General features: G+C 41.6%; 1 protein-coding gene across 1 annotated transcript in view; it reads right to left on the bottom strand.

Moving 5' to 3' along the window:
- The window catches only part of GPAT3 (glycerol-3-phosphate acyltransferase 3), a 110,199-nt gene that overhangs the window by 35,613 nt on the left and 51,458 nt on the right, over positions 1-23,128 (bottom strand). Inside the window, exon 3 of the mRNA XM_053703250.1 lies at positions 18,321-18,615. Within this exon, the coding sequence (XP_053559225.1) occupies positions 18,321-18,615 (295 nt within the window). The remainder of the gene's footprint in view (positions 1-18,320; positions 18,616-23,128) is intronic.

The raw sequence follows: 23,128 nt of genomic DNA, 5'->3' as shown, positions 1-23,128 counted from the left end.
TTTTTTTTTTGTCATTTAAACAGTAGAGTTTGCCTCTGGGATCCCCACTTATACTGAAAATATCAGTAACTTAAAGGGACATGTAACCCAAATTTTTTTTTCAATGATTTAGATAGAGAATGCAATTTTAAACAACTTTCTAATTTACTTCTATTATCTAATTTGCTTCATTCTTTTGATATTATTTTCTGAAAAGCATATCTAGATATGCTCAGTAGCTGCTGATTGGTAGATGCACATAGATGCCTCGTGTGATTGGCTCATCCATGTGAATTGCTATTTCTTCAACAAAAGGATATCTTAAGAATGAAGCAAATTAGAAAATAGAAGTAATTTGAAAAGTTATTTAAAATTGTATTTTCTACCTGAATCAAGAAAGAAATTTTTGGGGTTTAGTGTCCCTTTAAGTGCTGGTTATAAGAAAACTAGAATAGCTCACTTGCAAGTGAGAGGCTGGGCGTTTTTAGAGCGCTCTGCTGACTTATGTCCCAGCGCTTCCAGCGTGCTGGAAAAGCTGGGACTTTTCAGAGCAAGCTCAGACGCTTGGCAACATGGCAGCCTCCACACACGTGTTGCTGTGGAGGCTGCCATGTTTTTATAAGCAGCAGAGGAGGGACAGAAGGATAGATGGTGAGGCGGATAAGCCTAGCAGCAGCATTTAGTACAGGGCAAAGTGGAGATAGGTTACTTAACATATCCCCACTTTGCCCTGTACTAAATGCTGCTGTCCGGTTTATCCGGTGTTATGCTGAGAATGGTTTCCCCAGTGTCTCTTGTTTCCCCTGTCTCTCGGCAAACATCGGAACTCTGACCAACCTCCATTCAGCTGCTCTCAGCTCAGCACCTGTAGCTTAAACTGCCCCACGTGAGTGATGGGAGCTGCAGCCCTTATATCTTATATCTTGTTAAAGGGACACTGAATCCAAATTTTTTCTTTCATGATTTAGATAGAGCATGAAATTTTAAGCAACTTTCTAATTTACTCCTATTATCAATTGTTCTTCGTTCTCTTGCTATCTTTATTTGAAAATGAAGGAATCTAAGCTAAGGAGCCAGCAAATTTTTGGTTCAGAACCATGGACAGCACTTGTTTATTGGTGCTGTCCAATCAGCAAGGACAGCCCAGGTTGTTCACCAAAAATGGTCCGGCATCTAAACTTACATTCTTGCTTTTAAAATAAACATACCAAGAGAATGAAGAAACTTTAATAGGAGTAAATTAGAAAGTTGCTTAAAATTGCATGCTCTATCTGAATCACAAAAGAACATTTTTCGGTTCAGTGTTCCTTTAAGTTTAATCAAGCTCCCAGTGGGGGTGTGGATGAGAGGTACTAAAATGTTCATTTTCCTTTGTTCTCTCTATGTATTGTTCTTTGAGTAAGCAGAGAGAAATAAGATAAGGACTTTTTGTAATTAGGCTGATAGGGTCTGCTCTTTATACAAGCTCAGCCCATTTTATTGGGTTGTGGTTGCAATTCGCAGAAATTGCTATTTTAAATACAAAAATAAAACCTAAAGGAACATTTTATGCTCTGAAACTGGCACAACAAAGAATTGGAAACATATTACAGAGAAACCACTGTTACAGTACACTATCCCTTTAATAAGGTTAAAAAATAAAGTGAAACATATATTATGCCCAGGATGTAGCTTTCTTATGTAAAGTCTTATAATAATAATGCAGGGTTTAGTGTCTCACAAGAGTACAGCCTCTGGCACGGCTCCAGTAAAGGGACAATGTTTGTTTGTTTTCTCTATGAATGTTCCAGTGTTTATTGTACCTTTTAAGTCTGAATTAAAGGGACATAAAACCCAAAAAATGTTTTTCATGATTTAGGTAGAACATATAAATAACTTTCCAGTTTACTTCTTTTATCAAAATTTGTTTAATTCTTTTGGTATCATTTGTTGAAGGAGCAGCAATGCACTACTGGTTTATAACTGAACACATGGGTGAGCAAATGTCAAACGGTAAATATATGCAGCCACCAATAAGCAGCTAGAACCTAGGTTATTTTCTGCTCCTGAGCTTACCTAGATAAACCTTTCAGCAAAGGATAACAAGAGAAGGAAGCCAATTAAATAGAAGTAAATTGGAAAGTTGTTTAAAAATGTATTCTCTGTCTGAATCAAGTCTAATTATGACTTTACTGTCCCTTTAAACAGTCATAATTCAGATAGAACATACAATTTTCTTGTATGATCTAATTTACTTTGTTCATGGGAGGCTCAGGAGCAGCAATATAGGGAGTTAGCTGCTGATAGATGGCTACACATATATGCCTCATGTCATTGGTTCACCCAAGATGCTCAGCTAGCTCCCAATTGCTTCAACAAAGGATACCAAGAAAATGAAGAAACTTTTTAAATTGGAAAGTTGTTTGAAATTGTATGCTCTGTCTGAATCATACAAGAAAATAAATGTGTTTTTGTGTATGTGGAGGTTTGTTCCTGATGACCAAGAAAGTGATCCTGCAGTCAATAGTTAAAGGGACATTACATTGCAACTACAGTAGCATGTTTGCTACTCACCATGCTAGTGTATTATTTTCCTGTACCTGCATCTCCCTTTAAAGATGTTTTCTGTAATGGGCTAAAATAAGAGGCCTTTGGTAAAGCTCTGCATCTTTATACTGGGTGCCGCCATCTTGGTACAGGCATATTGTAGCATCCTGTGACAAACGCAGTGCACTTTCACAGATGAGATACTTTGCTGGCTTTATGACAGCTGTACATTACATATTGAATTATCTTGCACACAAGAAATCAGAGGAATTACATTTTGGCTGTTTTTACACAATTTAAAAAAAAGTTCTATAACAAATATAAAAAGCCTTCAAGACTTTTCAAGTATAGTATAGTAGTAATTAATCCACCACAAAAAAAGGAAATTTATGCTTACCTGATAAATTTCTTTTAAGATATGACGAGTCCACCGATTTCATCCTTACTTGTGGGATTTAACCTCCTGCTAGCAGGAAGTGGCAAAGAGCACCACAGCAGAGCTGTATATATAGCTCCTCCCTTCCCCTCCCCCTCCAGTCATTCAACCGAAGTTAGGAAGAGAAAGGAAAAGCCAAAAGGTGCAGAGGTGACTGAAGTTTAACAAAAAATAAATACCTGTCTTAGAAATGACAGGGTGGGCCGTGGACTCGTCATATCGTAAAAGAAATACATTTATCAGGTAAGCATAAATTTCCTTTTCTTTTACAAGATATGACGAGTCCACGGATTTCATCCTCACTTGTGGGATACAATACCAAAGCTACAGGACATGAATGAAAACAGAATTTATGTTTACCTGATAAATTACTTTCTCCAACGGTGTGTCCGGTCCACGGCGTCATCCTTACTTGTGGGATATTCTCCTCCCCAACAGGAAATGGCAAAGAGCCCAGCAAAGCTGGTCACATGATCCCTCCTAGGCTCCGCCTACCCCAGTCATTCGACCGACGTTAAGGAGGAATATTTGCATAGGAGAAACCATATGGTACCGTGGTGACTGTAGTTAAAGAAAATAAATTATCAGACCTGATTAAAAAAACCAGGGCGGGCCGTGGACCGGACACACCGTTGGAGAAAGTAATTTATCAGGTAAACATAAATTCTGTTTTCTCCAACATAGGTGTGTCCGGTCCACGGCGTCATCCTTACTTGTGGGAACCAATACCAAAGCTTTAGGACACGGATGAAGGGAGGGAGCAAATCAGGTCACCTAAATGGAAGGCACCACGGCTTGCAAAACCTTTCTCCCAAAAATAGCCTCAGAAGAAGCAAAAGTATCAAACTTGTAAAATTTGGTAAAAGTGTGCAGTGAAGACCAAGTCGCTGCCCTACATATCTGATCAACAGAAGCCTCGTTCTTGAAGGCCCATGTGGAAGCCACAGCCCTAGTGGAATGAGCTGTGATTCTTTCGGGAGGCTGCCGTCCGGCAGTCTCATAAGCCAATCTGATGATGCTTTTAATCCAAAAAGAGAGAGAGGTAGAAGTTGCTTTTTGACCTCTCCTTTTACCGGAATAAACAACAAACAAGGAAGATGTTTGTCTAAAATCCTTTGTAGCATCTAAATAGAATTTTAGAGCGCGAACAACATCCAAATTGTGCAACAAACGTTCCTTCTTCGAAACTGGTTTCGGACACAGAGAAGGTACGATAATCTCCTGGTTAATGTTTTTGTTAGAAACAACTTTTGGAAGAAAACCAGGTTTAGTACGAAAAACCACCTTATCTGCATGGAACACCAGATAAGGAGGAGAACACTGCAGAGCAGATAATTCTGAAACTCTTCTAGCAGAAGAAATTGCAACTAAAAACAAAACTTTCCAAGATAATAACTTAATATCAACGGAATGCAAGGGTTCAAACGGAACCCCCTGAAGAACTGAAAGAACTAAATTGAGACTCCAAGGAGGAGTCAAAGGTTTGTAAACAGGCTTAATTCTAACCAGAGCCTGAACAAAAGCTTGAACATCTGGCACAGCGGCCAGCTTTTTGTGAAGTAACACAGACAAGGCAGAAATCTGTCCCTTCAGGGAACTTGCAGATAAACCTTTTTCCAATCCTTCTTGAAGGAAGGATAGAATCCTAGGAATCTTAACCTTGTCCCAAGGGAATCCTTTAGATTCACACCAACAGATATATTTTTTCCAAATTTTGTGGTAAATCTTTCTAGTTACAGGCTTCCTGGCCTGAACAAGAGTATCGATAACAGGATCTGAGAACCCTCGCTTCGATAAGATCAAGCGTTCAATCTCCAAGCAGTCAGCTGGAGTGAAACCAGATTCGGATGTTCGAACGGACCCTGAACAAGAAGGTCTCGTCTCAAAGGTAGCTTCCAAGGTGGAGCCGATGACATATTCACCAGATCTGCATACCAAGTCCTGCGTGGCCACGCAGGAGCTATCAAGATCACCGACGCCCTCTCCTGATTGATCCTGGCTACCAGCCTGGGGATGAGAGGAAACGGCGGGAACACATAAGCTAGTTTGAAGGTCCAAGGTGCTACTAGTGCATCCACTAGAGCCGCCTTGGGATCCCTGGATCTGGACCCGTAGCAAGGAACTTTGAAGTTCTGACGAGAGGCCATCAGATCCATGTCTGGAATGCCCCACAGCTGAGTGACTTGGGCAAAGATTTCCGGATGGAGTTCCCACTCCCCCGGATGCAATGTCTGACGACTCAGAAAATCCGCTTCCCAATTTTCCACTCCTGGGATGTGGATAGCAGACAGGTGGCAGGAGTGAAACTCCGCCCATAGAATGATTTTGGTCACTTCTTCCATCGCCAGGGAACTCCTTGTTCCCCCCTGATGGTTGATGTACGCAACAGTTGTCATGTTGTCTGATTGAAACCGTATGAACTTGGCCCTCGCAAGCTGAGGCCAAGCCTTGAGAGCATTGAATATCGCTCTCAGTTCCAGAATATTTATCGGTAGAAGAGATTCTTCCCGAGACCAAAGACCCTGAGCTTTCAGGGATCCCCAGACCGCGCCCCAGCCCATCAGACTGGCGTCGGTCGTGACAATGACCCACTCTGGTCTGCGGAATGTCATCCCTCGTGACAGGTTGTCCAGGGACAGCCACCAACGGAGTGAGTCTCTGGTCCTCTGATTTACTTGTATCTTCGGAGACAAGTCTGTATAGTCCCCATTCCACTGACTGAGCATGCACAGTTGTAATGGTCTTAGATGAATGCGTGCAAAAGGAACTATGTCCATTGCCGCTACCATCAACCCGATCACTTCCATGCACTGAGCTATGGAAGGAAGAGGAACGGAATGAAGTATCCGACAAGAGTCTAGAAGTTTTGTTTTTCTGGCCTCTGTCAGAAAAATCCTCATTTCTAAGGAGTCTATTATGGTTCCCAAGAAGGGAACCCTTGTTGACGGAGATAGAGAACTCTTTTCCACGTTCACTTTCCATCCGTGAGATCTGAGAAAGGCCAGGACAATGTCCGTGTGAGCCTTTGCTTGAGGAAGGGACGACGCTTGAATCAGAATGTCGTCCAAGTAAGGTACTACAGCAATGCCCCTTGGTCTTAGCACAGCTAGAAGGGACCCTAGTACCATTGTGAAAATCCTTGGAGCAGTGGCTAATCCGAAAGGAAGCGCCACGAACTGGTAATGTTTGTCCAGGAATGCGAACCTCAGGAACCGATGATGTTCCTTGTGGATAGGAATATGTAGATACGCATCCTTTAAATCCACCGTGGTCATGAATTGACCTTCCTGGATGGAAGGAAGAATTGTTCGAATGGTTTCCATCTTGAACGATGGAACCTTGAGAAACTTGTTTAAGATCTTGAGATCTAAGATTGGTCTGAACGTTCCCTCTTTCTTGGGAACTATAAACAGATTGGAGTAGAACCCCATCCCTTGTTCTCTTAATGGAACAGGATGAATCACTCCCATTTTTAACAGGTCTTCTACACAATGTAAGAATGCCTGTCTTTTTATGTGGTCTGAAGACAACTGAGACCTGTGGAACCTCCCCCTTGGGGGAAGTCCCTTGAATTCCAGAAGATAACCTTGGGAGACTATTTCTAGCGCCCAAGGATCCAGAACATCTCTTGCCCAAGCCTGAGCGAAGAGAGAGAGTCTGCCCCCCACCAGATCCGGTCCCGGATCGGGGGCCAACATTTCATGCTGTCTTGGTAGCAGTGGCAGGTTTCTTGGCCTGCTTTCCCTTGTTCCAGCCTTGCATTGGTCTCCAAGCTGGCTTGGCTTGAGAAGAATTACCCTCTTGCTTAGAGGACGTAGCACCTTGGGCTGGTCCGTTTCTACGAAAGGGACGAAAATTAGGTTTATTTTTTGCCTTGAAAGGCCGATCCTGAGGAAGGGCGTGGCCCTTACCCCCAGTGATATCAGAGATAATCTCTTTCAAGTCAGGGCCAAACAGCGTTTTCCCCTTGAAAGGAATGTTAAGTAGCTTGTTCTTGGAAGACGCATCAGCCGACCAAGATTTCAACCAAAGCGCTCTGCGCGCCACAATAGCAAACCCAGAATTCTTAGCCGCTAACCTAGCCAATTGCAAAGTGGCGTCTAGGGTGAAAGAATTAGCCAATTTGAGAGCATTGATTCTGTCCATAATCTCCTCAAAAGGAGGAGAATCACTATCGACCGCCTTTATCAGCTCATCGAACCAGAAACATGCGGCTGTAGCGACAGGGACAATGCATGAAATTGGTTGTAGAAGGTAACCCTGCTGAACAAACATCTTTTTAAGCAAACCTTCTAATTTTTTATCCATAGGATCTTTGAAAGCACAACTATCCTCTATGGGTATAGTGGTGCGTTTGTTTAAAGTGGAAACCGCTCCCTCGACCTTGGGGACTGTCTGCCATAAGTCCTTTCTGGGGTCGACCATAGGAAACAATTTTTTAAATATGGGGGGAGGGACGAAAGGAATACCGGGCCTTTCCCATTCTTTATTAACAATGTCCGCCACCCGCTTGGGTATAGGAAAAGCTTCTGGGAGCCCCGGCACCTCTAGGAACTTGTCCATTTTACATAGTTTCTCTGGGATGACCAACTTGTCACAATCATCCAGAGTGGATAATACCTCCTTAAGCAGAATGCGGAGATGTTCCAACTTAAATTTAAATGCAATCACATCAGGTTCAGCTTGTTGAGAAATGTTCCCTGAATCAGTAATTTCTCCCTCAGACAAAACCTCCCTGGCCCCATCAGACTGGGTTAGGGGCCCTTCAGAAATATTATTATCAGCGTTGTCATGCTCTTCAGTATCTAAAACAGAGCAGTCGCGCTTACGCTGATAAGTGTTCATTTTGGCTAAAATGTTTTTGACAGAATTATCCATTACAGCCGTTAATTGTTGCATAGTAAGGAGTATTGGCGCGCTAGATGTACTAGGGGCCTCCTGAGTGGGCAAGACTCGTGTAGACGAAGGAGGGAATGATGCAGTACCATGCTTACTCCCCTCACTTGAGGAATCATCTTGGGCATCATTGTCATTGTCACATAAATCACATTTATTTAAATGAATAGGAATTCTGGCTTCCCCACATTCAGAACACAGTCTATCTGGTAGTTCAGACATGTTAAACAGGCATAAACTTGATAACAAAGTACAAAAAACGTTTTAAAATAAAACCGTTACTGTCACTTTAAATTTTAAACTGAACACACTTTATTACTGCAATTGCGAAAAAACATGAAGGAATTGTTCAAAATTCACCAAATTTTCACCACAGTGTCTTAAAGCCTTAAAAGTATTGCACACCAAATTTGGAAGCTTTAACCCTTAAAATAACGGAACCGGAGCCGTTTTGAACTTTAACCCCTTTACAGTCCCTGGTATCTGCTTTGCTGAGACCCAACCAAGCCCCAAGGGGAATACGATACCAAATGACGCCTTCAGAAAGTCTTTTCTAAGTATCAGAGCTCCTCTCACATGCGACTGCATGCCATGCCTCTCAAAAACAAGTGCGCAACACCGGCGCGAAAATGAGGCTCTGCCTATGCTTTGGGAAAGCCCCTAAAGAATAAGGTGTCTAAAACAGTGCCTGCCGATAATATTATATCAAAATACCCAGATAAAATGATTCCTCAAGGCTAAATATGTGTTAATAATCAATCGATTTAGCCCAGAAAAAGTCTACAGTCTTAATAAGCCCTTTTTGAAGCCCTTATTTACGATCGTAATAAACATGGCTTACCGGATCCCATAGGGAAAATGACAGCTTCCAGCATTACATCGTCTTGTTAGAATGTGTCATACCTCAAGCAGCAAGAGACTGCTCACTGTTCCCCCAACTGAAGTTAATTGCTCTCAACAGTCCTGTGTGGAACAGCCATGGATTTTAGTGACGGTTGCTAAAATCATTTTCCTCATACAAACAGAAATCTTCATCTCTTTTCTGTTTCTGAGTAAATAGTACATACCAGCACTATTTCAAAATAAACTCTTGATTGAATAATAAAAACTACAGTTAAACACTAAAAAACTCTAAGCCATCTCCGTGGAGATGTTGCCTGTACAACGGCAAAGAGAATGACTGGGGTAGGCGGAGCCTAGGAGGGATCATGTGACCAGCTTTGCTGGGCTCTTTGCCATTTCCTGTTGGGGAGGAGAATATCCCACAAGTAAGGATGACGCCGTGGACCGGACACACCTATGTTGGAGAAAGGGAGGGACAAGACAGGAACCTAAATGGAAGGCACCACTGCTTGAAGAACCTTTCTCCCAAAAACAGCTTCAGAAGAAGCAAAAGTATCAAATTTGGAAAAAGTGTGAAGAGACGACCAAGTTGCAGCCTTGCAAATCTGTTCAACAGAAGCATCGTTTTTAAATGCCCATGAGGAAGCCACAGCCCTAGTGGAATGAGCCGTAATTCTTTCAGGAGGCTGCTGTCCAGCAGTCTCATAAGCCAGACGGATGATACTCTTCAGCCAAGAAGAAAGAGAGGTAGCCGTAGCTTTCTCGCCCCTACGCTTTCCAGAAAAAACAACAAATAATGAAGATGATTGACGGAATTCTTTAGTCGCCTGCAAGTAAAACTTCAGGGCACGGGCCACATCCAAGTTATGCAACAAACGTTCCTTCTTAGAAGGACTAGGACATAATGAAGGAACAACAATTTCCTGATTAATATTCTTATTAGAAACAACCTTAGGAAGGAAACCAGGTTTGGTACGTAAAACCACCTTATCAGAATGGAAGATAAGATAAGGCGAGGAACATTGTAACGCTGAAAGCTCAGAAACTCTACGAGCAGAAGAAATAGCAATTAAAAATAAAACTTTCCAAGATAACACCTTAATATCTATGGAATGCATGGGTTCAAACGGAACCCCTTGAAGAACATTAAGAACTAAATTCAAACTCCAGGGTGGAGCAATTGGTCTAAACACAGGCTTGATTCTGGTCAGAGCCTGACAAAAAGACTGAACGTCTGGAACATCTGCCAAACGTTTGTGTAGTAAAATCGACAAAGCAGAAATTTGTCCCTTTAAGGAATTTGCTGATAACTCCTTCTCCAATCCCTCTTGGAGAAAAGATAAAATCCTGGGAATCCTAACTCTACTCCATGAGTAGCCCTTGAATTTGCACCAATAAAGATATTTACGCCATATCTTATGGTAGATCTTTCTAGTAACAGGCTTACGTGCCTGAATCAAAGTATCAATGACCGAATCAGAGAACCCCCGCTTAGATAAAATCAAGCGTTCAATCTCCAAGCAGTCAGTTGCAGAGAAACTAGATTTGGGTGTTGGAAGAGTCCCTGAATGAGAAGGTCCTGCCTCAATGGAAGCTTCCACGGCGGCAGAGAAGACATGTCCACTAGATCGGCATACCAAGTCCTGTGAGGCCATGCAGGCGCGATTAGAATTACTGAAGCCCTCTCCTGTTTGATCCGAGCAATCACCCAGGGCAGGAGAGCAAACGGTGGAAACACATAAGCTAGGTTGAACGACCAAGGCATTGCCAAGGCATCTATCAGTTCGGCCTGAGGATCCCTTGACCTGGATCCGTATCTTGGAAGCTTGGCATTCTGACGAGATGCAATCAGATCCAACTCCGGTCTGCCCCATCTGAGGATCAGAGTGGCAAAGACCTCCTGATGGAGTTCCCACTCCCCGGATGCAACATCTCTCTGCTTAAAAAGTCCGCTTCCCAGTTGTCCACTCCTGGGATGTAGATTGCCGACAGATAACAAGAGTGGGCCTGTCATCGCTAAGGAACTCCTTGTTCCTCCCTGATGATTGATGTAAGCCACAGTCGTGATGTTGTCCGACTGAAAACGAATGAATTTGGCCGAAGCCAACTGAGGCCACGCCTGAAGTGCATTGAATATTGCTCTCAATTCCAGAATATTGATTGGAAGAAGTGACTCCGACTGAGTCCACACACCCTGAGTCTTCAGGGAATTCCAGACTGCACCCCAACCTAGAAGGCTGGCGTCTGTCGTCACTATCACCCATGAGGGTCTGCAGAAGCACGTCCCTTGGGACAGATGATCCTGCGACAACCACCAAAGAAGAGAGTCTCTTGTCTCCTGATCCAGATCTATCTGCGGAGACAAATTTGCATAATCTCCATTTTCCACTGCCTGAGCATGCTCAGCTGTAGTGATCTGAGATGAAAACGAGCAAACGGAATGATGTCCATTGCCGCCACCATCAATCCAATTACCTCCATGCACTGGGCCACTGATGGCCGAGGATTGGACTGAAGGGCTCGGCATGTATTTAGAATCTTTAACTTTCTGACCTCCGTCAAGAATATTTTCATAGATATGGAGTTTATTAGAGTTCCCAAGAAGGGAACCCTTGTCTGTGGAATTAATGAACTCTTTTCTAGATTCACTTTCCACCCGTGAGTCCTCAGAAAGGACAGAACCATGTCTGCATGAGACTTTGTCAGATGGTAAGACGACGCCTGGATCAGAATATCGTCCAGATAAGGCGCCACTGCAATGTCCCGCGGCCTGAGAACCGCCAGAAGTGGCCCTAGAACCTTCGTGAAGATCCTGGGTGCTGTGGCCAACCTGAAGGGAAGAGCCACAAACTGAAAATGTTTGTCCAGAAAGGCAAACCTTAGGAACTGATGATGATCCTTGTGGATAGGAATATGAAGGTATGCATCCTTCAAGTCCACGGTAGTCATATATTGACCCTCCTGGATCAATGGCAGAATTGTTCGAATAGTCTCCATCCTGAAGGATGGGACTCTGAGAAACTTGTTTAGACTTTTTAGATCTAAAAAAGGTTGAAACGTGCCCTCTTTTATGGGGACCACGAAAAGATTTGAGTAAAACCCCTGCCCTTGTTCCAGTATTGGAACGGGACGAATTACTCCCATAGTAGAGAGGTCTTTTACACAACGTAAGAACGCCTCTCTTTTTATCTGGTCTACAGACAATCGCGAAAGAAGAAACCTCCCACTTGGGAGATAATTTTTCAATTCCAGTTGATACCCGTGGCCACGATTTCCAGTGCCCAGGGGTCCTGAACATCTTTCCCAAGCCTGGGCAAAGAGAGAAAGTCTGCCCCCTACTAGATCCGGTCCCAGATCGGGGGCCGTCTCTTCATGCTGTCTTGGTAGCAGAATCGGGCTTCTTGGGTTGTTTACCCTTGTTCCAAGCCTGGTTGGGTCTCCAGACGGGCTTGGCCTGAGCAAAAGTCCCTTCCTGTTTAGCGGAAGAAGAGGGGACTCCTTTGAAGTTTCGAAAGGAACGAAAATTTTGTTTACTCCTCAGTTTAGTTGTCTTATCCTGAGGCAGGAGATGACCCTTACCTCCCGTGATGTCAGAAATGATTTCTTTCAAGTCAGGCTCGAATAGGGTTTTCCCTTTGAAAGGAATAGCCAAAATCTTTGACTTAGATGACACATTAGCAGACCAAGATTTTAACCATAACGCTCTACGTGCTAAAATGGCAAATCCGGCATTCTAAGCTGCCAATTTGGCAATTTGAAAGGCGGCATCTGTAATAAAAGAATTAGCCAGCTTAAGAGCCTTAATTCTATCAAAAATATCCTCTAAAGGAGTCTCAGTCTTAAGAGACTCTTCTAATGCATCAAACCAGAAGGCCGCCGCAGTGGTAACTGGTACAATGCAGGCCATCGGTTGTAAAAGGAACCCTGATGAATAAACAGTTTCTTTAGAAGACCCTCCAATTTCTTATCCATAGGGTCTTTGAAAGCACAACTGTCCTCAATAGGAATAGTTGTACGCTTAGCCAGGGTAGAAATAGCTCCCTCCACCTTAGGGACTGTTTGCCAAGAGTCCCGAACAGTGTCAGATATCGGATACATTTTCTTAAAATTAGGAGAAGGTGAGAACGGGATACCCGGTCTGTCCTATTCCCTCTTAATAATCTCCGAAATTCTCTTAGGAACCGGAAAAACATCCGTGTAAGCAGGTACCTCTAAGTATTTGTCCATCTTACACAATTTCTCTGGTGGCACCACAATAGAGTCACAGTCATCCAGAGTCGCTAAAACCTCCCGAAGTAAAAGGCGGGGGTGCTCAAGCTTAAATCTAAAAGGACATAACGTCTGAGTCCGTCTGAGGTAACACACTTCCCGAATCGGAAAGTTCCCCCTCAGATAGAAGTTCCCTGACCCCCAAATCAGATCCCTGTGAGGGTACATTGCAAATAGCTAACAAAGCATCAGAGGACTCAGTATTCACATTGATTGCTGTCCTGCTACGTTTGCCCTGTAACACTGGCAACTTAGATAAAACCTCTGTAAGGGTAGTTGACTAACTGCAGCCACATCCTGCAGAGTAAATTAATTAGACGCGGTTGAAGAACCCGGCGTCACTTGTGTGGGCGTTAAAGGTTGTGACGCTTGGGGAGAATTTGGCGGCATACCCTGATTCTCCTCAGACTGAGAATCATCCTTAGCCTTAAATAAAATTTGAGTTTTACATTGTAAGGCCCTTTCAGTACATGAGGGACAAAAAGTAAGTGGGGGTTCCCCAATGGCATCTAAACACATAGAACAAGTGATTTCCTCAAGATCAGACATGTTAAACAGACTAGTAATATCAATAATAGTCGTTCTTAGCTTTATTTATTGACCTCTTAAGGCAAAAAAAATTAAAAAAAAAAAAAAACTTTACATAAAAAGTGTACTGCGCCTTTAAATAATAAAAGCGCAACAATTTTTCTGTTATCTTTAAAACAGCATTTGTGGCAAAAAAATAGTTTTAATGTGCCCAAAATATTCTAATAATATTGCACCGGCTTGCTTAGATGTGTAAAAAGCAATAGAAAATAAATTAACAGTTATGGCAAAAAACTCTTTATTTCTTCAAGCCCCTGCACCTCGTCACAGCCTGCTGTGGCGCCTATCTGTCCCCGGAATACACTGCTGCTACTTAGGAAACTGTGAAGACCCTTCGAATGGTCAAACGAGTTAGGCCCTACCGGAGCCCAGGACTTTGCTGTCTATGAAATCCGGGTGAAACTGCGCGTCTGAGCGCGCGAAAATAGGCCCCGACCCTCGTGGGCGTAACACTAGCCGTTACAGAGACCCGCATGGGTTGCAAACCCCAAACATGTCGCTAGTAATAAAACAAAGCCATGTGCCCCTCCTACACAAGCATGTCCAAATATCAAGCCTCACTGCCCGACAACAAAAAAACAAAAAACTATACACTCTTAGGTCAGAAAAAATGTATGATGTTTTTAGCCAGCAACTGCATCTCCCAGCGTTCAGCCCATACTAAAACATTATCATAAGTGATATTAGACACATTTAGCAGATCATATAAAGGGAATTCCAGGTACACCATTACTCTACATGTAGTGCATACTGATTTACCCTCCCCTGATAGGGAATAATGTCAGCCTGTTCTGATGTATCAAGTCTCCCCAGAAACAAATGACTGAACATACCTCAATGCTGCTTGTAGCATGACAGGGTTCTCCACACTGAAGATGTTTCTTTACACTACCTTCAACTGCTCTGTGGGAACCAACATGGATCTTAGATAACGTTTGCTAAGATCATCATCATCAGGGCAGAAAAATAAAATGTCTTCACTCCTCTTAGGAAGTAATAGACTGACTATTTCTGCCTGAGGAAAATAGTACTCTCTGGCACCATTTTAAAATAAAAAACTTCTTGATTGAAGAATCTAAAACCAACACCTCACTTTACCTCTTCCTATCACTAACACAGGCAAAGAGAATGACTGGAGGGGGAGGGGAAGGGAGGAGCTATATATACAGCTCTGCTGTGGTGCTCTTTACCACTTCCTGCTAGCAGGAGATTAAATCCCACAAGTAAGGATGAAATCCGTGGACTCGTCATATCTTGTAAAAGAAATGTACAGCTCCTGCTCTATATTGTGCAGCTAAACTAAAGTGCAGTTTTTCAAGAAGAAAACAATATTACTGATCAGTGAATGTGAACCACTTCTGTCGCAGGCTACAAGATTACTTCAATTCCAAGATAGCGGCGCCCAATTTGAAGATGCAGAACTTTACTAACCAGCACTTTTGAAAGGTTAATGTAAGAGAATAGCTTTGAAGCGAGAGCTCCAAGCACAGGCGGAAAACTAGCAACATGGTAAGTAGTAACCATGATACTGTAGTTGTACCGAGCAGTTTTATGTCCCTTCAAAACCCCTTGAGTTCGCGTTTTGTGTGATGACGTCACCGCGCAACTTTATTAACAAAATACAATGACAAGTATAGGGAAAGGGGGCATGCTGCTTAGAAGCCTGTATCTCAGGCATCTAAAGACCCCCAAGACCTACCATTGGAAAAGTAATCGCCTAACCTTTCCAATTGTATAAGAGAGCATGCGATTTTAAGCAATTTTCTAATTTACTTTGGTTATCAATTTTTCTTCATTCTTTTGGTATCTTTTGTTGACAAGCAGGGGCGTATACTTAGGAGCCAGACCATTTCTGGAGCACTTTATGGCAGCAGTTTTGCAAGAGCACTAGATGGCAGCACTATTTCCTGCCATGTACTGCTATAGATGTCTATCTAGGTATCTCTGCAACACAAAATATCATGGGAACAAAACAGATTTAATAAGAGAAGTAAATTGGAAACTTTTTTTAAATGGTATGCATTTTAAACACATCACTTGTTCAGAGAGCAAAAGGTGCTTGTGTCATCTGATAATGCTGGCATGATACAAGCCCCACTGGCTCTCTGTACAGCTGCAGTTTTTAAAATGCATATCAATTTTAACCGGAATGTCCATTTAAGACTACTGCTTCTTAAAGGGACATTAAACCCAATTTTTTTTCTTTCATGATTCAGATAGAACATGCAATTTTAAGCAACTTTCTAATTTACTCCTATTATCAATTTTTTCTCCGTTCTTTTGCTATTTTTATTTAAAAAGCAGGAATGTGATGCATAGGAGCCGGCCCATTTTTGGTTGAGAACCTGGGTTATGCTTGCTTATTGGTGGGTAGATGTAAGCCTTCAATAAGGAAGCGCTATCCTTGGTGCTGAACCTAAAATGGGCTGGCTTCTAAGATTTACATTCCTGCTTTTAAAATAAAGATAGCAAGAGAACGAAGAAAAATTGATAATAGGAGTAAATTAGAAAGTTGCTTAAAATTTCACGCTCTATCTGAATCATGAAAAAAAAAAAAAAAAAAAAAAAAAAAAAAAAAAAAAAAATCGGGCTTAGTGTCCCTTTAATTTTTTTTTGCCAAAAAATCACCCTGAACAGATGCAACTAGGGTGATTGAAAGCCCCTGCTCTTGCTTGATCAGTTGCACAAAAGCAAGGGGTAGAGTTGCACAAGCATCTGCTTCTGCAATAATAAATGTGTGTGTCAGGATTCTGCCTCCTCACTGCAATCCAGGAAGGACAGGTTACCTAGGTGGGAACCTTGTGTACAACGCTAAATGGAGCACAAGTAACATTCTGGTGTAATAATAATAATTCTCATTTCTAACTATAAATGCCTGAGAAGTGGTTAGACACACAGTCACAACCCAAAGAACAATGTAGTGCCCCTCCTCAAGTGTATACAGCCAACGGGCTAATCAGAAGTGGAATACGCACATAGCCCCCAAACACTGGCCACGTACTTCACAGCAACAGAGAGAAAGTATACATGGGGCATGCCAAATACATCGCTAGGAATGACAACTTCTTTAATAATAAACATATTAAAAAGTATTGTTACACCGGCTGTCCCTTTATCCTGTCTCATGAAACATTTAAATATTGCCCATAAATAGAAGCGATTTCTTACAAATGATGGAAAATGTGTGCGACTTTAAGAAATAAGGTCTTGCCTGCTGACTTCATAGCCAGGACTGGGGAAAAAATCACTATGGTAGCCAAGGGAATAATAAAGCAGACCAGTGCCTCAGGTGAAGCAGTTGCAAATAAATGTAATTAGCTTTACCTTAGAGACGTTATTTTATATTCAATACACAAAGCTGAATCATGCTAGGAGGAAAAAAATCACTGAACAAAAATGCTGAACCTAATACAAATTATCAGTCTTATTATCTCAAAGGCAATTAAAGGGGCAAGAATGTTTACATCTTAAACCACATTACTGCAGAATTATAGTTCAGCAAGTTTAAAAGGGACATTCTAAAGCAAAAGTTGCATGCGCTATTTTGTTACACTATACATCATATTTGTATATGTGTTTAAAACCCACAAATGTGATAAACACATAGGTAAAATCACTCAGGAGCCACAATTATTACAGCTACCAACCAGGACAATGCAGGTGAGCCAATCAGAAGCAGCAGACATACCAATTGCCAAACTGATCTGATCAGGGGCTGCAATACTAGTGCCCTCAGAGAGAGGAAATTTATCTATGTGTTTAACCACTTTCACTCTTTAAAAGGGACATTAAACGCTAAATAAATGCATGGTAGAATGGTGTATTCAAAGAAAAGATTAGTCTGAGAATAACAACATGTTGATGTGTTTTTACAAGTTTCCTTAGCTGTTTAAATAGTGACAAAATAAGTGTAAAGTTTTAGTGTCAGAGCTGCCCTGTTGTAACTTAGGCTACCTTCTCTGCTATGGCCTATTAGGGACAGTTATAAATAGGTCACTAGCAATGTTCCCTCTATTATTTTTTTTTCCTTGTGTGCAATTATGTTTTTCTGTGTGCGGGCTTAATACCGCATAAGTGCGGCACTGAGCAAATTCAGAGTAGCTAAAAAATATTATATATATAGGCTACTGCAACCTGGTGTCACTCATAAGATTGTCCTATTCAAGCTATCACACAAAAACCCACTGGCTCTTTGGATACAATAAATGTTAGTGAAACTGATAAATCTGTTTTATATTGTTATTTTAACATTTCTATTAAAATATGGTACTTAGAGGTATTCTACTGACAGTTCTGCTCCCTATCCCCGTTTCATTGCAGCGTGAGAACAAAGAATGTTCAGAAAATCCCCACGGAAGGGCCACCCACTACAACGCGCCTTTCACTCCTAAAGGAGAGGAGCTTCTTCCGGCTTAGCGTAACAGAGCAACGCTTGCGGCTCACGTGGCCTGACATGATGCCTGCGCTACACCGAGAGGGAAAGTGTGTGCACCTTAGAGGGAACATTGGTCACTAGAGTGTGCCGCCAATGGCTGTGTGGAATATAATAGTGTTCTGCACTTTTATTTCTAACAGGAACTGAAAAAGCTCACAATTTTAGAATGGAATTAACAGGAAAGGGGGACTAAATAAATAATGAAAATATATTAAAGTTCTTTTATCAATACAATTTATCATTTTATTTTACCATCTCAAAGTGTTTAATGTGCCTTTAATCATATTAAAGAACACAGGGATTTTTTTTAGCAAGAAATAAAAAAATAAAAAAAATTAAAAATCTTACCGCAAAGGCAAGAGAATGCAGTATCGCACAAACAATCCCAGCACCCAGATAAGTGTCACCCTCAAGCTGACATATTGGAAGTTATAATTTGTTCTAGTGAGAAGGTTCCAGGAGATCAGTTCCTCAGAGGAAAATCGCTGTGTGACCTCATCTTCTACAATGGCTTCAAATCCCTTCTTGGAGAAATAGAAGACGTCCGCCAACTCAAAATCCCCCTGTTGTAAGCACTGGCTTCTGCTTTGTCTCAAACCTACAATCTCTTTCTCCATGGGCGACTCATCTCTTTGAATGATCCCTTTGTGGAAAAAAAAGAAAAATGACAATTTATGGCAATTAAATATCTCTAGAGTTGTGGAATGATGATTAGGGTGATTAAATGGACACTGAACCCACATGTTTTCTGTTGTGATTCAGATAGAACATGCAATTTTAAGCAACTTTCTAATTTATTCCTATTATCAAATTTTCTTCATTCTCTTGGTAACTTTATTTGAAAAGCAAGAATGTAAGTTTAGATGCCGGCCCATTTTTGGTGAACAACCTAGGTTGTTATTGCTGATTGGTGGATAAATTCACCCATCAACAAACAAGTGTTGTCCAGAGGTCTTAACCAAAAATTATCTGGCTCCTTAGCTTAGATGCCTTTTTCAAACAAAGATAGCAAGAGAACGAAGAATTGATAATAATACTAATTTAGAAAGTTGCTTAAAATTGCATGCTCTATCTGAATCACGAAAGAAAAAAATTGGGTTCAGTGTCCCTTTAACTGGCAACCTATGCACAACAGCTGCCCATTGAAAACCTCCCTTCTTCCACATTCTTTTAGGTAGGGATGGAAAAAATGTGCCTTATTTAAAAGGGACATGAAACCCAATATTTTCCTTTCATTATTCAGATAGAGAATAGAATTTTTTTTAAAGTTTCCAATTTACTTTTATTATCAAATTTGCTTAGTTCTCGTTATTCTTTGTTGAAGAAATACCTAGGTAGGTAGCGTGCACATGCCTGAAGCACTACATGACAGGAAATAGTGCTGCCATCTAGTGCTCTTGCTAATGTATAACATTGCAGCAATATATGGCAGCAGTTTTGCAACAGATACGTGCACACTCCTGAGCTTGCAGCCCTGCTTTTTTAACAAAGGATAGCAAGAAAACAAAGCAAATTTGATAATAGTAGTAAAATTGCTTAAAACTGTATGTTCTATCTGAATCAGGATAGAAAAGAATTTGGGTTTTATGTCCCTTTAACTCCAGAAAATAGTACATTAAGGGCTAGATTTATCAAAGCTGAGGCGGACAGGGGCGCGTATACACGCCTCAGCTCGCCTGTGGTGGGGTGAAATTACCCGCAGGTAATCACCATTGCACACGAGTGCAAATTTGCGCTTGCGTGCAATCCCGCCCCCTGCTCGCGCACAGCCAATCACGCGCGGGCAGGAACGGTCAATCTCCTCCGTCAGACTAGACCGCAGAGATTGAATTTCGCCACCTCAGAGTTGGCTAAGAGGTTAGGGAATCAGCGGTCTGGTGACCACTGCTTGTTAAATTACGGCAAGCAAGTTCTTGTGAGAACTTGCAGCAGTAGGGCTTTGATAAATCGAGCCCTAAAAAGATCCCTCACACATCAATCCAAACACACATTAATAGGACATTAAACACCTCTTACATTTGTGTAAAATCTGTGCTTTCTTCTGGGCCCCCTAGAGTCTGAAAAGCAAAATCTGTAACCTGGGTTTTTTAAAATTCTGGAAGGTTATAACATTTGGTTTTTGACCTCTGTAGGGAGAATAAAAATAAAACCAACAAAAAACACAACTTACGCAAAATTATTTAAAGGGACACTGAACACAAATTTTTTCTTTCATGATTCAGATAGAGCACGCAAAAATGGTTTCTCCTTAAAGTGTTCCCAATTACTTGTTATACCAGCTGCAGGGTATAAAATATATGAAAAATTAATCCTTTATATTTCTTTTTGTTAATAAAATAGCTGGATTTGCTCTTTGAAACCCTGAACCATCAAAGCTTCCAGACAGATCAGACATCCTTATCTTTATTACTCAAATGCTTCACTTTCTTATCTCTGTTTCCTTAGAAACAATAGAAAATTAACATTTTACAACTTTATCTCTCTCACACCCCACTAGGGCCTAGTTTCCATTGAGGTGGTATAGTATATTAAAAAAAATTACCATCAGTTTCCACAATTTAACACCTCAATGGAAACAAGCCCTAAAAGTGTAATTTCTTCTGCTGGCTGTGCTTACACAGCCCGTCAATAGCATATGTATAAATATAGAAAAATCTGCTATTTCAAATGCCAATAAAAAGGCAAATAAGCTATTTTAAACAAATTAATAAAAATTAGAAGGTAAAATTGATCACTGGGAAAAAAATAAAGTAGAGAAACTTTTAGGGTAAACTACCCCTTTATCTCTGGGATACAGAATCTGATAGGGGAGAGTGAGAACTTATATAAAAGTGTCAAGTGTTCCCATTAAAATCAGTTTGCAGCAAATGCAAATTAAACTGAAATATTTTCACTACAATTTAATGTGTATTTGCCCAATGATTAGTAATAGGTTTCAGTCAGTTTAATTAGTGTATTATAAACTTTGAACAAACTTCAACTACATACAGCCAGTGAGATAAATCAGTGAAATCTGCAGATATAAAAACGCTTGGAGAACATAACGAGCTTCAGGCAAAGCAAGGAAACTCCCCTGTTTCTCCCACTTTCTGAAACTATTTTTTTTCTATGTGAAATAAGCCTGCCAAAGTGTAATGCAACTTGTAAAAGATACACTGACATTTTTATACAAAGTATAATCCTAATTTGTTAAAGTTACACAGAAACATACAAAGCATAATCAAAATGAGCAAAATCACAATCCTAAAAACTTAAATGCATTAAAAGGGACATTACAACCAAAATTGGAATCCATATAAATGCATTTAAGTTTTGATTAGAAGCATTTTTGTAATATACATGTATTAGCAAAAATGCTCTTTGAGCCGCTAATATATATCCGTTGCACCAACTTCCTTATTAATGCTTTAGAAATTAGTATTTTCAAATCACTGCATACATTTAAAAAAAAGCAGCAGCAGTTAAAGGTTTAAGATATTAAAAAAAAAAAATTCATATCACTTTAGGTGTTTACTTACAAAGTCATCCACCCTAGCCTAAAGCATTTTTTTTTCTTAGTAGTCAGAGGGCAGTACAGCCACCCAGTTGCTGCACGAACCACCCCATAAAAAACATAAATTATGCTTACCTGATAATTTTCTTTTCTTCAGATGGAAAGAGTCCACAGCTGCATTCATTACTTTTGGGAAATAAGAACCTGGCCACCAATAGGAGGCAAAGACACCCCAGCCAAAGGCTTAATTACTCCTCCCACTCCCCTCATCCCCCAGTCATTCTGCCGAGGAACAAGGAACAGTAGAAGAAATATCAGGGTGACAAAGGTGCCAGAAGAAGAAATACAGATGCCCCACATAAAAAAATATGGGTGGGGAGCTGTGGACTGAAGAAAAGAAAATCAGGTAAGCATAATTTATGTTTTTCTTCATAAATGGAAAGAGTCCACAGCTGCATTCATTACTTTTGGGAAAACAATACCCAAGCTACAGAGGACACTGAATGCCAAGACTGGAGGGTACAAGAGGAGGCCCATTCTGAGGGCACCAGGCCTGAAACCACTACCCAACAAAACCCCGCTTCGTCCGAAGCCGAGAACCTAGAAAGGAAAAGGCCCCAAGGACACTGACCCGCAGATAGTCCGGAAGCCTAGCTGGAGACCGCAAAATCACCGTCGCCCAGCGGTCGGCCCCCAGCCACAAACCCCTTACTAGCGAAAGAAACACCAGCCCAAAACTCCCAAAAGGACCGGACAGGGCAAGGAAAAACCAAAGGAACCCAAAAGGACACCACAAAATTCTATAAAGGAAAAACCCCCAGAACGAGCCCAGCTCACAAAGACCCAATGGGTCCTCAACAAACAAGGGGAGGCAACGCCCAGACCAACAGAAATACAAGGTCTAGGACCGGGCATTCGAAAAGCGAGTTCTACTCTCAACATTGCCCGAATCAAAAACACACAGCCGTCAACAGGAGGAAGTAAAATGCAGTTAACAAGATTGCAAAAAATCCAAAACAGAGGGCACCCTCTAGGCAATCCAAGCCGCCAGACCGACACATAGGTCTCAAAAGGGGAGAAGCACACGACCTCAACAAAGCCCACAACACCCGAATGAAACAACAAATCTCAAAACCTATACCCAGCCGGGCCAGCCCAAGCATCAGCCCGTCTGAAAACAGGGGAACCAAAGAACCTCAACACCTGCTCACAACAGAGCGGAAAAAAATGGCTTCAGCCATTCCAACAGAGCTCGGGGACCCACCCGAAACTCCTTAAAGAAAGTCGACGAGGCCGAAGATCCAGAAGAATCTAGCAAAAGGCCCATCTTGACGCGGAGCCAGCAAGACTCCAGTTAGAACAGAACAACCCAGAGAGCATACCTCTCTCCAAAATAGGTTAAGCACTCTGTTCCATCCCCTGAATCTAGAAGTCCTAAACAAGGCCACCTCCGTAGGAGAACAACCCCCCCTTAAGAAAAAAGGGGCCATGAAAGACAGAGCACCTGCCCACGCAACACAAGGCCACAGGCTTAACAGGAGAGCATCTCCAAAGAAAATGAACTTGGAAGGAATCCCCTTAGATTTAGCACACAGACAGGGTGCAATAGCTGCAGAGGTTACCCTGTAAACCAGGGTGAAGCCATCAGGTTACGTCAGCAAAC

This window comes from Bombina bombina, chromosome 2 (assembly GCF_027579735.1).
Source record: "Bombina bombina isolate aBomBom1 chromosome 2, aBomBom1.pri, whole genome shotgun sequence".
NCBI classification, from domain to species: domain Eukaryota; kingdom Metazoa; phylum Chordata; class Amphibia; order Anura; family Bombinatoridae; genus Bombina; species Bombina bombina.
This window is presented reverse-complemented; position numbering and strand designations above follow the sequence as displayed.